Genomic DNA, 18,576 nt, shown 5'->3' on the forward strand with positions numbered 1-18,576 from the left:
CGAAAAAAATGTAATTAAGCCTACCGCTAGCGTGACGTTAAGGTGATACGAGGGAACGTTTTATTTCTGTACGAGATATCATTAAAACTGAGAAACATTTTTAACAGTTTAACAGTTGTATTTTTTATGGCGTGAATTAATAATTAATATAAAAATATAAATTATTTTGTGTTAAGCGAACAAATCACTTTTCACCTGCTGTTTCAATACCATAACCAAAACAGGAACGTTATAGATGTGAATTAAGGACTTGTCGCTAAGTTGGCACTACCAGCAAAAGTAACTAGGCGCGCCAATAAGGTATTTGGAATTTATGACAGATCTCACTAATGTTTTAAGCGACCTTGAGTTTGACAATTCATATCCAAAACGTTTTTACTTTATTTTCTAATACAATTTTTTGCTGATGCAAAGTATTTCTCGTCGCGCTACATGTTTGTGAAAATAGTTCAAGTTTCCTCCATTGGCTTAAGATGTGTCGTTGTCAGTCTTGAATAGTTTCCGCGGACAAGATTTGTCTTGCCCTCTTAACCGAATTTCTTAATCTCAGCTTACATCGCAAGAATGCTGAGAGAAATAATTTCCCTAAACGACATTACGTGCTCCAAGAGCTTAATGACCTCTTAACATATTCAAAATTTGTAACACATAGCCTTGTTAATTATTTTAATGCGCTTCTAACAGTAAACACATTTATGAAGAAATGGTTTTTAATCGAAGGATCCTTCAACAAGAATTAAGTGAATTAAGTGAAATCGTGGTTAATGTGTTTACCTCCAGACCGAATTTGTTGAAAAACATCTGTTTTATTAATGAAACCGAATTTACATACATATATGTATGTAATGTCATATAAATGTACCTGTAATGTAATACATTTGGTGAGGTATATCGACGTTTTTCCGAGAAATGGAGCGTAAAATATTTATCAAAGAACCGACAAGATTACCCGATACAACTCCAATTGATTTTTTAATGGATTGTTTAAAACGAATATTATTTACGTGGAGAGGTAGTTTTTTCCAAAACGTTGAACGTTAAATTTGTTTGAAACTCTTTTATTGTCTGTTTTTATTGTTTTCTTTATTTTTTTTATGTGTGGATGCATTAGAGATTGTATTTTTTATTAAAATTTTTTTCGTTGTTGGTCGGGTGTAAAGAATGCGTTCTCGGTTTTCGTCATCAGAGAGAAAACACGACTTCCAACCAGAAATTAATTTCCCATCGCGGGGGTGAGTCTATTTATCTGTATAGTTTACTGATGACGCATGGGGTGCTAATTACATCAGTGTTGGTGCCTCTTCACCGTTCCACCGTTGTTTATTACTAAGTTCATTTATTCTTTGTTTACCACAGAGAGACTGAGAGATTGTTGCATCCCAGGACCAAACTAATCTCGACACGGAGTTCAACACATTACAAAGTCGATGAAATAGTACAATAAGAAGGAAACATCTACATCGCACCACCATCGTCTCATTGTTTACCCTTAGGGACTTCAGTAATTCGCTGAAGTTAGACGTCAGCACGGAGGATAAATTTCAATGAGCTCGTTTATGCAGCTTGCAACTCTTACTTTTTGCACCATTTCAAAGCTCCAGACGAAAGCACGATTCCCTTTGACACTATAACTTTAACAACTTAATTAATTTAATGGACGCAATTAGCCATTAATCGAGTCGAAATTGACACCGAATTACGTAAATTGAATTAATTATCGATTTGAGGCGGAGACAAATTGTACAAACGCTTTGCCTACACAGCATTTTTGAGGGAAGGGAAAATTTTCCATTAGATTTTCTCCTCCAGGGATTAACTTCTTTCATCTTAGACATATAAAAGAAAAAATATAATTCAACTATACAATTACACGTCCTTTATAATAATCGTTATTTAATTTGTTATTATATTTTTAGCAGCAATTTTTTTGTGGCAAAAATTCTAAACATCTCACCTATTTACTCTTTTTTAATTAATATTTTGATGTGTGCAGTAACGTAGTAATTTAATTTAAATATCGTAACTGGACTCCTACTCGTATGTATAACGTTTTCTCAAAATCTGTGATTTCTAGAATAAATTCCACCGTATTTGCCGCGCTGAATGCGATTTCTTGCCAGATTTACGGAAGCTGTCGTGTTTAGGAAATATTGAATTTGTTCACTTTTTTCCACTAACGTTCCTCACCTTTGAATATTAAATCACGATGTTTTTTTCTTGATAAAACAGCGATTGATACTACATTATTGCTGTTTGCTGTGGGATCTTGGTCGTAGAGAAACGTAAATGTTTGCAATTAATTTGACTGGCCAATTAATTTATTTTTAGTTGCTATAATTAATTATCAAAATTTCGTCCAATTCTTTTTTAACTCCTGAGAAAATTTACGATTTAATTTCATGGTGAGTAGGTGTATTTGCACATGAAACAGAAATATCAAATAACTTTGTTTTTTAAGAGCGCTGCTTATACATATATGAAAATAAAGGCAAATATTTACTTACCCTAATAGATCGCTATTTTCTAACAGCACTTTGCGTGATGAACATTACCGAGCTTTGTCCATTATATTTTACAAGGACTATTATTAGTTACTACTTTTCGTAAACTGGTCAATGCCTACTAGCATGTTTTTCATGAGAAAATAACAACAGTATCCATCAGACGACCCACAGGAATAGAAAGACAGGAAAGCAACACCAGTCAACAATATTTTTATTGGTCTCCATTTTAACATGAACATGTACGACTCCCGCTAAATAATTCTTGGAAACATTTTTTTTGAAAGATTCATCCATCTAAATAAAAATTTTAACAATCCTTTTGCATTTTGTATATTTTTCTGTTACACAGTACTCCCCGTGTTCAGCATCTGGATCTTTTTTGTAATTGAAACGAGCATAAAATGCAAATAAATAGGTTCATTTAATTAATAATAGTGGGAGTTAGATGAAATCACGGAAGTAATGCTTTTGTTCCGAACTTCATATTGTTTCTCCAACAATTTCATCATCATTTTGATGGAGTTTGCGCAATAAGTTTATCAATTTATTGTTTTCATGGAAATGGCTGGTAATTTAAATTTTATGTTTTAATAGCACGAATACGTATTGTTTTTAAACAAAATTTTGAGTTAATTACATGCATGAGAACTTCAACAATCACATTCTATCGCATCAGTTTACATTAGTATGGAGAAATATTCCACTTTTCTTTCAAGAGAGCTCCTTAAAAATTTGACAAAAACAATAGTTTGCTATTTGTGAATCACTTTCTTTCACTTCCAATGTACAAATGTAATCAAAAAACAAATCTAAATACATTTTATATTTTTATTTGGAGATTTCTGTAGAAATTGTTTGGTTCATGCTGTATATTCGACACAAGTGAAAACAACCCTCGTCTGTACATCAGTCATGATGCTCAAATAATCCACTTTATTCAGCCTTATTCTCTTTATTTAACATCACCAATTCTTTAAATGAAATTATTCAAAGTTGCGGAACGATGACAAAGCGTGGGGTAAGTCATGCGTTTTAAAGAAGTTATTCTGTTGGAGAAATTCTTTCGCGGTTACTACCAAAGAGTCAATATAAATATTGACGGGGCAGTTTTATTTTATGATTTTCTTGAGAGGAAACGTGCCGATTACTAGGTAATAAACACGTTACCCTATTCCATTTTATTACTTAATCAATTTCAAATTAATTTTACTACTCCTCGAAGTTCATTTTCATTAATATTTATTGTTTAATCTAAAACTACCAACTACAGGGATCTTTTCGGTTCATTATTGTTTCATTAGTCGAATAAACGTCCATAAAGTTTTTCTCTTCTGCTACAAGGAAACAATGTCCTATCTCACGAGGTACATACGGCAATTCTTTGAAGAGCCTCCCATGAATGTTCTATGAGTTTCAAAAGTGTACTTGCGATCCTAGCAATTACATTATTCGACTCCCAAAGTATTTTCAAAGTTTTTTTTTTTGCAGCGGTATGATCAAAAATAATTTCATTTTATAGTTGTCCTAAAACTGGGGACATAATTATATTATTTAGGGGGAAGAAAAAAAAGTTTCTTTTCTTCGAGACATGACAGTCTTTGTATTATTCTTTACCAGTCGCCAATCCCCTGTTTTGCAACAGAGGACTCAGTTTGAAATAAAATGTGTGTTAAATATTTATCAACACTTCGTATACATTTTTGCAACATTTTATTATGGCAATAAAACCATATTGTTGTAGTTTCTGTGTTTCTTGGTTACAGTGGAAACTGTAACAAACTCTTCAGTGTCTGGTTTGCTTATGGTTAAATTTTAAATACCATGTGATCAACAATTAGTTAGACCAAAGAAGGCTTTGGATTCTAAAACGTATTTCCAAATCTAGACTTTCAGATGCACGGAAGTATTTTGGGTTGCATATACCTGTTTCAATTTACTGAAGCTCGACCACACAGGCAACAGCATGTCCATTCTCCGTTATTGACAACACCATTACGATTCCACGATGAATCTTTTATATTCTGAAGTAAAAACCATTTTTGAGTTAAAATTTGATTCATAATGACAGTTGCGTGACGTTTATTAGCTGAGTTAGCAAAGATACGAAAAATCTTACACTGTCAAAGTCATAGCCGCCCCTTATCTAGGTAATTGTTGATCGCTAGGTAAAGTCCATTCAAAAATCAAAAAACCATCACCTGTTGCTTTAGGTTGGTAAAATTTAAAAAACCCTAGGTAGATATTTTTTCATACTATGTTGGTAAGTATAAATTATGACATTTATTTGATTCAAAATAAAATTCAATTGCTTTGAATTCCGTTCATATTGTTTTATTAACAGCACGTTTCATTTATTTGTTGATTCTTATTATTTTTACTTAAACATGTCCAGAAAAACAAGACATTTAGTAAACACTGAACCTCAAAATTACAATTCTCACCAAATTTTACACTAAACAGCGTTGCCGATAGTAATTAACGAGGAAAATGCGACGTTGGTGGTTTTTTGATTTTTGAATGGACTTTATATTCTACGCATATTGTAATGGTTTGTATTTTTTTAAATCGGAGAAGTTGAACATAATGTCGGACCGCATTTGTGTAAAAGCTATTGATTTTTACATTCTTGTGTCATTAGTTTGAGCTTTTAACGGTAAATGGTAGAACAAAATGAATTTTTTATAAGTTTTAAATGATACGCTTCATTTTGTTTCACTCTATCTCATTTTCCAGGAAAATATTTTATTACATTACTCGGCTATCATTAAGGGTAAACTTGGATAGATAATGAATAAAATATTAATCCGGGAGAATTTTAATTGACCATTAGCAACAAAACAAAACATTATAGAGTAATATGAGACCAACAAAGAGAAAAGATGATTTATTGTAGAAAATTTCTTAAATGCTCGTTCCTTCTAGACATTATTCTTTCTCGAGTTGAATACACGTCAAGAGTGATTTTACTTGGGACAGCAATTTAAAAAGGGAAATGCTTTAATGTATCAGTTTTATTCTCCCAGAAGTTAAATATCGATTTAAGCTTACTGCATAGAAGTCTTAATAAAACGATTTCCAACTACGTAGCACAGGTTCCTGAATTCCTTATGAACGTTAGCGTCTGGAGAAAATGGAAGCGACTGCTACCATGATTAATTTCCCGCAAGTTGCTAATGTAAAGTGCGTTATTAAGAATGATCCTACTTGCGCTGCTGGGATTTAATACATTCTGTGTTATTTCCCATTCCAGGTAATTTTGAAGACAGTTTCAATTAGGTAATCAGTGGTGTCACTTGCATCTAGACAGATTGACTCTGTCATTGAGTTTATTGAGGTCGGGATAATGAATATAAATCCTTAGGATGGAAGTTGCGAGCACTCTACGGATGAAACCGGTTCAAATGCGATGGCATATCAATGGCAAAGATAATCTGATCAATATTTTCACATTATTCAACGGAATAACGTCTGCTGAATACAACCTCAGCCAAAAGAAAAACTCTAAATGAACTTTCACTTATAAGTGTATAATTTATTTTTTTATTTTTTTTGTGTTTACGTTTTTTCTTTAATTTTTTATTCTTGCTTTATACCAGTGTTTTTTTTATCTTAGTTCACTGTTCCTTTTGCTTGCTTTAGCTCTGTGCACAAAAACAAGCGAGCTTCTGGTAAAAATTTCTTGTAAATTGACCTCGTTACTCGTTGACTTTTTGATGGTCAACTGTTTCCAAATGTCTTGGTTCCACTGTGCAAATACATAGTGGTGCAGTTGCAGAATGGGCGTAGAGTGGGACAAGGGCGGCAGTAGCCCCCGCTGAGTCATGCAGCGGCTGAGGACCACATTCAAACGGTCCCGAACTCCAACCGGCGCCGAAATGAAGACTCAAAGCAGCCTGGAGGTACCCAAGCAGGTCCGTTCCGCCTCCTTCGACGAGATTCAACTGGAGGCGAAGCGACTACAGTCGAGCGGCCAACCATCGGACCCTTCGGCACTCCTCCGGGTGCCTCAGTTTCCTGGTCAAAGATCGCGCAGCGTCGACTCGGGAGGCAGCGATGAATCGAGCAACTTCCTCGAAGTGCCAGCGAGGCGTTTCCAACGACGCCGCTCGTCCAGCAGCAAGAGCTTGGTCTGCGTGCACTGCGTCTGCTTGGAAGAGTACGCCAAACTCCATCCGATGGAAGAACATCCACCTGACCCTCCCGACGAACAGCAGCAAGCCTACAGCATCAGCGATTCTTCCAGCGAGTGCGAGGAAGAGGTTGTTCCGGAATGTGCCATCACAGTTACCCTTTCACCTATACTACCCGCCCCTCCGATCCAGTCACCGCCACCGCTACCCATCTCCCCAGTTATTGAATTTTTTCCTACCGAAGATGTCCAAACGCCTTCGACGCCCTCCAGACGCAAATCGATACATCGCCAAGAAGCTTTTTTCGCCGAACCGACTGGTACTTCTCTTGAGAATATGTCGGATGGTCCGTCTGAATTGTGTTCGGAAGGAACGTCAGAGGGGGCGTTGTCTGAAGGAGATGCCAACAACACCACGATTCCGGGACTGGTGGTGCGAGATATTTACCTACAAGTTCCCGATTTGAAGAGAGATAGAGCTGCTTCAGTGGATTCGTGCTTTTCCAAGGTTTCTCAAGGCAAGACGGAAGAGTTGCAACATTCTGGTGTTAGCCTTGAAGTACCAGTGGGACCCAATGTTGCTCTGAGATCTAGATCTGTCGATATTGTCCTACCAACAGATGAGCACGCACGGTACAAAGCCTTGGCGATGGCTGCGGCTCCTGGTACTTCTTCATCGTACTATAAAGGAGGGTATGTTCGATGTTGCATGATTCGTGTTCTATTGTGTAAAGTAAGATACAACGACATACACTAAACATACCACAGTACGTTTCCGATACATGTAATATTATTATAAACTGTGTCTTTTGTAACAAAAACAATTTATTGTTGTCGGAAATAAATGACCAATATCAAATATCGTTGTTCAATGGCATTGTTTCGAACATTGCGGCGATAATAAATTATGATTGTTTATTGTCTGTCTAATGATTCTAACCTAACAGATGCTTTGAAAGTGGAGTTCTGTACCAGTCACGTCAACTTCTTTGAAGCGGAAATTGCACGGCTCCAAATCAATAATCGATCGGCCTAAACATGACTCCCCCTATGGATGACGATATAAACCCGATGCCATTTAAACTCTGAATCCTCTCAATTAGGTCATCAATTAAAACCGCGATCACAATTTTCAGACACCGCTTTTGTAATTCCATTTGGCTGCAAGGATGACTGATCACATTTTTTCCCTTCTAAGAAATGTGAAATTGGGCCACGGGGAGCCATGTGTCAGTTAAGGGTGGTTTTCACCCCCTTTCGTATATGCTTTACATGTCACCTTGATGAAAATGAACTGTATCAGTGAAATAGGGCTGAAAGTAGACGAGACGGTTTCTATTCGTAATGTTGCAAATTCATTCAACATTGTATTTCCAACCATAATAAAATTTTATATGCGGGGATGACTGTAATGGGCTGTATAAAACATCAGAAAGCTGTATGGATGATAATGGCCAGTGCAATTTTAATTATAGTTCGGATCGTGTAAAAATCTGCGTTATTAATCTGGCAATGAAGGGGCTGTTTTATTTCCATTCATTTGTAGTAATTTGAAATGATTTATTTACCTCACGTAGTACTAAAGCACCCGGAATTGAGTGACGGTGTGTTCGTGCACGCAACCTATTGGCGACAAGCTTTATTGCGTGACACCAAGGCAAAAGATTTACCGATCTGCTTGCTGATGCGACTTGTGTTCTTTCCCATGCAAACATTTTTAAGCCTCTTGGTGTGGAGGAACAAAGCCAGTTTTCACCACTAGCCAAATATTAACATTTCACCCGCCACTGACCCACCGGTTGTGGTTGAGACTCCCTTTCAAGGTGTTTTTGTAGCTGTTATGACGAGCCAAAAAAAATCAATCGATAACCAACGTAAGTTTAGTAATTTTCTTTAATTTGATCAATTCTCTCGATGTCCATTTGTGCCAACTCCAGGCGTTCAAGACGTAGAACGTCTTCTAGAGAAATAATGTTCGTTTTCGCATCCTCTTAATTCCTAATTTGTCAGAAGACTTCAAGAGATCGTTAAGGAGCCAGCGGCATGATGAATGATTTTATCAAGAATCGTTTCTCATGGACAATGGCTGCGAAAGTCTGTTGTCCATTAGCACCCGCCAAGAAAGAGATTGATTTAGAAGTGAAATTTCAGAGAAATGAGGTGAAAGTCCTATCACGCAATATAATGTGAAATATCACATTAAAGTGTCTAATTTTTTTACGGAAAAAACTAGATAGTAAGTACTTGATGCCGTTTATGACATGGTGTCTTCATCGACGTAAACTAAGTTCAAGACTGTTATTTGCTACACTAGTACTCAATTATGTCTGAAGTTAATTCAGCATTTCCATGAGACAGAAGTGCAGGTGTAATCTCGTAACACGGTGGTCGTTTGAATATTACATTTCTCGATGAATCTTGAACACATTTACATGAAACCAAGCAAATTTGCATATTTATTTAAATTGATAAAATGTAATGATTTCAATTATACGTTATTAGTTGGACCATCGTGTTTTCCAACGATGAGGAAGATGAAGATTCTTTATTAACTGAAGTCTCCTATTTTATTGTTACACATTTTTTAGTCATTGCTTTCAACAGTTACTTAAGTAAAGGACGGTTATGACTTTGACAGTATCAGATTTTTCGTATCTTTGCTAACTCAGTTAATAAACGTCAAACAACTGTCACTATTAATAAAATTTTTACGAAAAACTGGTTTTACTTCAGACATAAAAGATTGATCATTGGACCGTAATGGTGTTTTCAATAACGGAGAATGGACATATTGGCTGTTGCCTGTTTGGCCGAGTTTCGGTAAAAATTTCCAAATTTAGATTGAAACAGGTATATGCAACCAAAAATACTTCCGTGCATTCAGAGCATCTGAATGTCTACATTCGGACATACGTTTTAAATTCCAAAGGCTTCTTTGATCTAAATAATTGTTGATCGTAACTCAAGAATGGTGATATCCTCTTACGACCCTATTTCAGCCAATTAAAATCGTTGAAAGGGTGGTTGTGATTCATGAATTATATTCTCGTTGTTAAATAAATAAAACATTATTTAGTTTAGATAAGTAATAAGTACACAAGTATTTTTGGCTCATTAATGCTGTCGATGCAGATTTCATTTCTAAATAAAACTAATTAGTGTGTTCAAGTACTTACATATTACTTTTTTGTCAACTTTTTTATTTCCTCACTACTTTTTCGTAAAACGCCATTGGCAAATCCAGTCGATTTTTATCTACTTTGCAAGTTACAGCAAGATTTTATAACAATGAAGCTTCTAAACTTTATATAGCTTTTTAAAATGACCTCGTCTATTGCAAGATATCAGCAATCGATGCAATTAATGATCGGTACTGGAGCACAGCGCGGAAAAATTTATATGTATTTCTTTGTTCAGATAAGAGGTGGAAACTTCTAAAAATCAATTTCGTGCTTATTTTCGTTCAACAGATGTCGACAGAAAGCGAGTAAAACGTCTCATTTGGTGTAAGGCACTGGAATAAGCGGAAGGATAACAATAAAAGTCGTAAGAATTCTCTCTTAATACCGTGAAACTGTGGCTGACAAAATTTCACAGAAATTAGATACTTTCGTTTTTTTGTAAATTGTGCGTGTGCTCGTACACCAACTAGAATTTTGATTAAGGCTTATACGAAATTGTCAGTAATTAAATTTCGGACTAACTTTGCTGCCAGCGGTGATATGATACAGTCAGTTTCGTTCTTCAGGCGTACATCCTGGGGCCAGATCCCTTGTGGATACCATTTCTAGTTAATTAGAGCTCGAGAGCCCTTGAAAACTGTGCATACTTAGTTTTACGAGTTTAGTGTTTATTAAGTAAAAGTATGATTCTGTAAATATTGGGCGCGTTATGAGTTATTATTATTAATAGCGATAACCGTGTTTTAGTATCACGGGTGTATTTTTGGTTGCATATAGCATACGTCTCCGACATTTTTATTTTACAATTTAACGGTATTACATCATAAAACTTTCTTTATATACAACATTATAACACTACGTTATTTTAATTTTAAATTTTTGTGCAAACGCTTCTTTATAATATATTTTTTCTCCCCTCGAAATATGTATGTTTTAGGAAAGTTAGATTTTAGACAAGACCGACAAAGTTTATTTATTTATGATAATTTCATTCATGATAATTTTATCCCAACCTTTATCGGTACTACACACTGAAACAATAACCATTTTATACCGTGGATAAATAACATTGTAACTTTATTTTGCATAAGAAAACTTTGATGGAAAATTTATATTCGCAATACTAGTCAAGAACTGTAAAATACAGACGATTGGTTTAAAACCTGCATCGTTAAATAGCAAAACATCCACTATTACCATTATTTCTACAAACTTTTGCTTCTTACAAACTTTTCCAATATCTCGCGATAACATTATTAATAAGTTTATCAAGAGTGAATTCAGTGAGAAATTTTATTACTTACGGTTTTAAAAAATAAATCATTATTATTTAATAGCACTTAATATATCTGTATCATAATGAATAATGAAAGAACTTAAATTGAACCGAGACTTCAGAGAAAGTTTTATCCCGTAATGCCAAAATCCTTGGAAAACAAATTAAGTACATATTTTCATTTACACTTTTCGTCAATTCATTTAAAGAGGGAACTTAAAAGAAAAAGAAATTTTATCTAATCCCGTGGGATAAATGATACTTATTATCCCACTAATTTTGAGTGGGATAAGAACTTCATTACCTCACGCGTTTTCATTACCGCACTCAGTGGGATACATGAGTTTCATTACCTCACTCAGTGGGATAAGTAAATTCTTATCCCACTGAGTGTGGTAATGAAACTCATTTATTTCACTGGCGAAAATCAATAGATAAGATTTATTTTTTTAATTTGGGGCGGTCTTAGATAACATTTTGTACATAACACGTGGGCTAAAGTATAACACGTGTTTACAGATGAACTCGGGCTAACGCCCTCGTCATCTGCAATCTTCACACTCGAGTCCTGTAATATGGCTTTTATCCCACTAATTATGTAACTAACTATTACAATACCGTATTGATCTTATAATTATTATTACAAAATGGGTTCAGTTTAAAAGAGAAAATATTTTCTGAAAAGCCATTGTTTTTGTAATTAACATCTAGATACATTCTTTTCAAGAAAACAACTTTTAATTCTCACTTCGTTTAGCTAGAATTATATGCAGAAACCAAAATTTATTAACGAGATTTTTTGACAAAACTATATTTAATAAGAGATTTAATAACCTGCAGTCGGCACACCTTTTGGTACAGTTAATTACTCTATTGATTTCTCATCTAAAGGTCGTTAACCAGTTGCGAAGGAGTTTTTTTTTTACTGAAACAGATATAATATTACAGACATATTTATTACATCGCGTTAAAGATAAAAAATAAGGTACGTGATTCCAATTTTCGTTTTAGAGAAAAAACATTGATTTTATATTCCACGTAGTGTGTTTGGTAAACAATATCAATAAAAACCCAAATATGTTCCTTTTCCCAGACCGCAGACGAAAAAGAATCAATAACTGACATAATGATAAGCATTTATGACGTTAGTGTCTGAGTTTCGATGCAAGGACTGCAAGGTGAATCAATGTGACAATGTAATTTACCAGAGTCAAACTCTTGTTAGTTCACCGCTGGTGGTTAATACGCAGAAATTGCTCTCTTAAAAGAGATGAATCATAAATTTAAAATCGCCGGTAGAATTTTTTAATTAAGCTGTTTACGACGCAAAGAACTTTGAACGCAATGTTTTGTTTGCTGTTTGGTTTCGTACGTTAACGAGATTATTTTCTCGAGGCAAACTAAATACGATCCTGAAGAGCGATCGCTAATCACATCTGATGCCTACCACTTTGTCTAACAAACAAGCGAAACAAACAAATTGTTTGAAACTGATCAGATAGCTCTCATGGATTTTTCCTATTTTCACTCGTAGTAGTGACGAGCTGGGTTCGGTCGCGGAAACAACCTGTCGCAGCTTGGTCTAATTCATTTTTTTTAACCAACTTCCTTCGGTATTCAACAGGCGGTTGCTGAAATTTGTGTTCAAAAGACGCCATAACTGTCGCCTTAATAAACGTGAACAGTAGGTACAGGTTATCGCCGGAGCTTAAAGCACACGTTCGAGGGACACAGAGCCTTGAAGGTATTTTATTAATAGTTGTAGAGGTGGAGTCTTATCTGACGCAAATTTATTTGGATCTTTTCTTTTTCGAATCGAGTAAAATAATAAATTTGTGTATTTGAGATAAAGCAAATTCGTTTGCCCGAGTTAGATTTCGTATACTTACACAAATACACAGATCTGTGCTAAATTTATCATTTATTATTTGTAATAAAAAGTCGCTGGTCATGAATTAGTACAAATTACTTTTCAAATTTTTTTTAGAAAATGTACACCGTAAGAATCAATGTAGTGGATGAACATTTTATGTGTAATATCAGTGTTAAAGCTTAAAAGAACTAATTGCGATTCCTAAAATAAATAAATAAATACAAAGCGTGCAATGATCATCTAAAAGTTCAGAATCAAAACTCAAACCAAAAAATACAAAAGCTGTTGAGGATACGTTATTTGATTTTTTTTTCAGTTCTTGTAAATGTCAACAACTCTCTAGACCTTGACCTGTTCGTTCACATTTCGTATAATTTTGAACATATTTTTGTTCATTACACAGATCTAATAAGAGCTACCTAGATATGTGTGGTATTTAATCTTCATTACCAAAACCACAAATACCTTTCTTATCAACCAACAAATATGTTGGTTTGTCATTTTTTTAACCTTAAACACGAATACTTATTATTTTATTTCAGAAAACAGTATTTTTTCTTTGATTTTTAGAGATTATAAGAAATTTTTTCTTTCCATACGGAACCTCCTTTTATTTTATTTTTTGTAACATTTTAAGGGGTTTTTTATTTTGCGCTTACACAAATTCGAGCTTAACTTGTGTATTTATTACAGTTTTGGTTTTTATCTTCTTGATCTCTGATTCATGACTGCTATTGTCATTTATCTGTTAAATGATTATAAACAAAATTTCGAAGTGTTTGGAGTTTATTTTTGATCGAAGGAATACCTTGATATGATAAAAAGTGTTAAAACATATTCAGCAGAATGCGTCGATGAAGCGTTTCAGACACATCTGAAGTGGAAGTTTGAACTTTGGAACGAGCACAATAAAGTTGTGAATTTTTTTAAACATCACTCACGCAACACCACATCATCGTATAGAAACATCATGAAAATCGCTGATTTTTTGATAAAACAGGAATAATTCACTGATGTATAGGGGTGCGAAAAATACAAAGGGGAAGTTTGTTAAGCGTTAAATCCGTTCCCTTTGATGCCTGAAAAATATGTAGGTATTGGAAGAAATGATGCATGTACCTGTTTTCAAAGATACTTGCACTTAAGTATCTCCCACACATGACCTATTCACACTTATGTACTCTGTTTCAAAAATTATCTTGGCCAAAAATAGGACAGTTCGAGCTGAGTCTAATTTATTGCATTATCTCTGAAACACTGGGTTATTTGATTTAGCCCCAGATATTTGTATGGAATATTTTATTCTTATCGTAAAATAATATCCGGTTATCAATTGGTCAGATACCGATCTACGTGTCCACAATTGACTTTTGTTATATTTATTATTCCACGAAGTTGTAATTTCAAATCGATTCTTGCAACATCCAGAAATTCCCGGAAAATCATTAATAAAGAGTGAAACGTAATTTGTGTAATTCAGTGAATCAGTGAAGTAGCCTTTTCCTGTCGTAATTAAATAAATTAGTCAAATTTTCCTGCATACAGGAGCCTACGAAGTTTCCTTGTTTCAGGCGTAATTCAAGTTTCACAATTTTCCAACCCACAGGAATAGCTGTAAAAACCCTTTAGTTACGGAAATGACGCAATTGCTTCGATTAACTACCGAACACAAATAATATACGAATTTGCATTTCTATTTAAAACTTCAAAGCGCTGGAATTGAGCGTTTTACGATTAATTACTTTATTTGCTAATTATTTTTTTTCAAAAAACTGATTCTTTGAGACCACCTTAATCATCAACTAATATTTCATTAAGAAATTACAACACAATCCAAAGACATTCTTCTTTATTTATTAAATGTATTAAATAAAAATGTCAAAACTAATTTTTTGTACTCATAACCTCAAAGTTTTTTACTTTGGAGCAGGTTGGTAGTAGATGACGTAGACAGACGGTAATGTCAATTCACTTTAAACAAAATGGACGTTTCGTCACATTTGCAATCGTGGCATTAATTTTCAATAAATAAGTACATAATTTTATTATATAACAAATAAGAAAAAATTCAAAAAGGTAAGAGTAATAACAGGACCGTGAAAATATATAATTATTGTTGTTTTTCGCCACCGACGGACGCTTCAAATTTTAATAATCTAGTAATCAGCGCGGAAGGTGCTACCAACTCAAAACAAAACAACAAAAAGTCACTAACGTTGAATTATTTACTTTTTTAATTTGATTTTTTAATATTTTTGAGTTATTCGTTACAAATAATAAAATTTCCCGATTACGCACACTTTAGGTGAACAACTATTTAACGTTTGTTAATTAATTTGAATCGTAACTTGAACCTTCCGAATTCTTCATTATAACAAAAATGTTTAATAATTTTTTTTGTGTGGACCCATCTGTTCAGAAGACTTTGCTATCACTGTGAATCGTTCTTTCACAACAGTATTTTACGAGTTCTATATATATTGTTTTTAGTTTTGTATCTTTCCCAAAACTTTTCAGCACGTTTTTCTGTTATTGGTATTTTTCAGTCACGTATCAGAAAAATATGAACCGAACTGATATAGGAGCATAGTGTCACGTCCCAAATCACTTTTATGTCATAGTGGATAATGTTCTTTTGAAGCAATTTTATTTGTGGAGATAAAATCGTTTCAGGTTTATACAGAAAAACATATATTTATTAAAAATATCTACTTTAACGTTAAGAAAATTTTCTTCCATCCGCTATAATATTGAAAGTATTTGTGTCAGAGATAAATGTTTCGAACGACCAAGAACATTAAAAAATTGGTAAACGATTTTGAACAGTTTTTGTGGTAAATTGCAATTTGTTCTGAAATAATTGCAGAAAACATGATTAATCACGGGATGTTGATTGACTGGTCCGCATAAACTGCACATTATGCTAACAAAAAATGACAAGACATAATAAAACTTCACTTTGTTATTTTTATGTAAAATTTATCACACAGTGTACCCCCATTCTTTTTATAAATTTTTGCCGCCCACGCGATCTTTTTTCGTCCTAAATTTTGCTAATGAACCCGATGAAAAATTACATTCTTTTTTTGTTTTCTCACGATGAATAATGAAAAAACCGTGTAAATAAATCATTCGGCAGTGGGCACGCTTTACACCTCTATAAAATTTTTACAAGATCCTTTCGTAGTACAACGTTAGATTAATCGATACCCACTCCCGGAAATTATACTCGGAGTGTATAGCGCAGCACGATCTTTCTTTTCATTAGAAACTTGTTTAAAAATACAAATTAGATTCTGTAGGTACGGTGCTGGTTGTTTGCATGATAATTCCTCCGGTGTTAATGGCTTTCTTTTTAATTTACTTCATAAATCCCAGGCCGTTTAGATGCAGCTCTGTCGACCTGGATCCCCTCCGATTAATTCGGTTTGCTTGCAGAAGACATGATTAAAGTGCGGCAGATTTTCATTCGTTTCGTAAACAATGATTCTTTATATATTTGTGGAAAAAGCAAACACACTGCTAATATTAGACAACACTGGAAATAAGTCACATTCTATATATACAGATACGCATGGAAGAGCTCATACATCGACCAGACTTCACTGAAAACCAACGTCAATCGCTAAGCTGAAAATACAACATTAAGGAAAACACTGCGTAAAGATAAGGCTCCATTTTGACGCGTCTATACCATAGTTTTCCTGTGCGAATCGTCCTGATATGTTGTCCATGCATTAATCAGTATAACAACTGTAAACATTCATTAGTACGCTGTAACGTCTATCTACGATCGCGCTTAATTTGATGTAGTGTCGGTATTTGCTTTGTCGCGGAGGTATTGTGATGTAGTTTGGTGGTGCTTCGATGGGTGTCATCCTCTGATGGTATTTACAGCATGTCCTATGACGACAGTTGCAAGGAAAAGACAATTACTTAGGCGCAGATCCGTTTATTACAAGAACCACAGGAGGCACAGGTAGGGTAACAAACTCAAATTGAGATAACTGTTTTGTCACATCCAACAGTACTCACTCATCAAACATAACAGCGTCTTCGGGATTTTTCAGTCAGTGTCAACATTGACTTCATAATTTACTTTGAGCTGTATACAGGGTGATAATGAACGCGACGGAATTGCAAACGCAACCCACAATACATTTCCAAAACTAACGTGTATATTTGTTTTTTGATTTAAAAAAAAGTTAAAACATAGTTAGCTGTGCAGTTTCGTAAATTTTGACATAAACGTCATTCACTTGGTTAAATGAAGCTGTGAAAAAACGAAGAGTTTTGGGGAAAATGTTGCATAAACGCGCCACGGCAGAAGCATTTTTATTTACATTCACAATAAATCAGGATCATGTCAGTTGTGACAAATAAAATTATTGAAAACAAAGCCATCATGGATTCATAATTTCATTTTAAAACAATACGATATTTAAAATAGCCACGTTAACTGTGGAAATGTATTGTGGGTTGCATTTTCAATTCCGCCCTGCTCATTATCGCTCGTAAAATACCCTGTATTTACGAAAGGAATTTTTTCACACCTGAAACTGAAATTTTAAAATGCTGTTCAGTTGAAAACCGTCCGAAAATGACACATTATTATTTCGGAGGTATAAATCAAACTGACACGGATGTCCTATCATTTTGAAAATAACAGCTCTGAACTGTGGTGATAAAAAATTAATTGAATTGTACTTTGTGCATTGTACATTTTCTAAATTGGAGTGAAGTACGTCCTTTTATCCAGTAATTCTGTGATTTGAAAACTGTTTGTAATTATTTTGTTCTGTGTTTGAAATCTTCGTGATTGTAAATTTCAACGTGGATTTATGGCTAGAAAATCTGTGACCACTAATCTGACGTGCTCCATTTAATATATATCAAAGTCCTTCGACTCGAAACAGCAAACTGATGTGATCTCGGTGAACTTTCCCGAAGCGTTCGATAGTGTTAATCATCAGATTCTTGTTCGTAAACTTTCATTGTTCAGTATCTCCGATTCCCTTGTTCGACTTGTTAAATTATATTTACATGAACGTCAGTTGATTGTTCGTCACAATGGCCTTTATCTGAAGATATTGGCTTGTTACATTGGTATGCCTCAAGGTTTATAAACTTGTGCGTCTTGTTGTCAACGACACTTTACATCTTCCTAGTCGTGAAGAAAATTTTAATTGAAATTAACTTTTTTGCGTTACCCACACACTTTCACTCGTTTCCGTGTCGGTTGTTATGGAAACAAGAAAGTAATAAAACTGTAATGGATTATAACGGTACTACTGACGTTATGAACAGAAAATAATGTTCCAATAATTAGTCTAAAGGGGGATATTATTATTAATTAAGACGAATTAAGTGCCAAACCAATGATTGAAATTTAAAAATATGCAAAAATTATTCATTAATTGAAAATAATAATGCTATTATTGAAATTATTTCGACCAACAGCATTTTTTGTTTTCAAGTAAAAACGGTATCGCAAAAATATTATACGGTACTCGCTCGTTAAGTGCTTACAACAGATCTAGAAATCCGGAAAAACTCTCCCTTGGGATCTCGTTTCACCAACTTTGTGCCAATCTGTTATAACCCACTTACCG

General features: G+C 34.3%; 1 protein-coding gene across 6 annotated transcripts in view; it reads left to right on the forward strand.

Annotated features, from left to right (window-relative positions):
* rdgA (retinal degeneration A) overlaps positions 1–18,576 on the forward strand; it is a 133,277-nt gene that overhangs the window by 89,738 nt on the left and 24,963 nt on the right. The window contains exon 3 of one of the 6 annotated variants that reach the window (XM_069052729.1): positions 6,274–7,326. The exons of 4 other annotated variants lie outside the window; for them this stretch is intronic. In XM_069052729.1, coding sequence (XP_068908830.1) covers positions 6,326–7,326 — 1,001 coding nt within the window. In that variant the 5' untranslated portion in view covers positions 6,274–6,325. Of the gene's footprint in view, positions 1–6,273; positions 7,327–16,548; positions 16,944–18,576 lie in introns of those variants that run through there. One more of the 6 variants, XM_069052735.1, reaches the window with a different exon arrangement.

The sequence above is a fragment of the Tenebrio molitor genome, chromosome 7, assembly GCF_963966145.1.
Source record: "Tenebrio molitor chromosome 7, icTenMoli1.1, whole genome shotgun sequence".
NCBI lineage: Eukaryota > Metazoa > Arthropoda > Insecta > Coleoptera > Tenebrionidae > Tenebrio > Tenebrio molitor.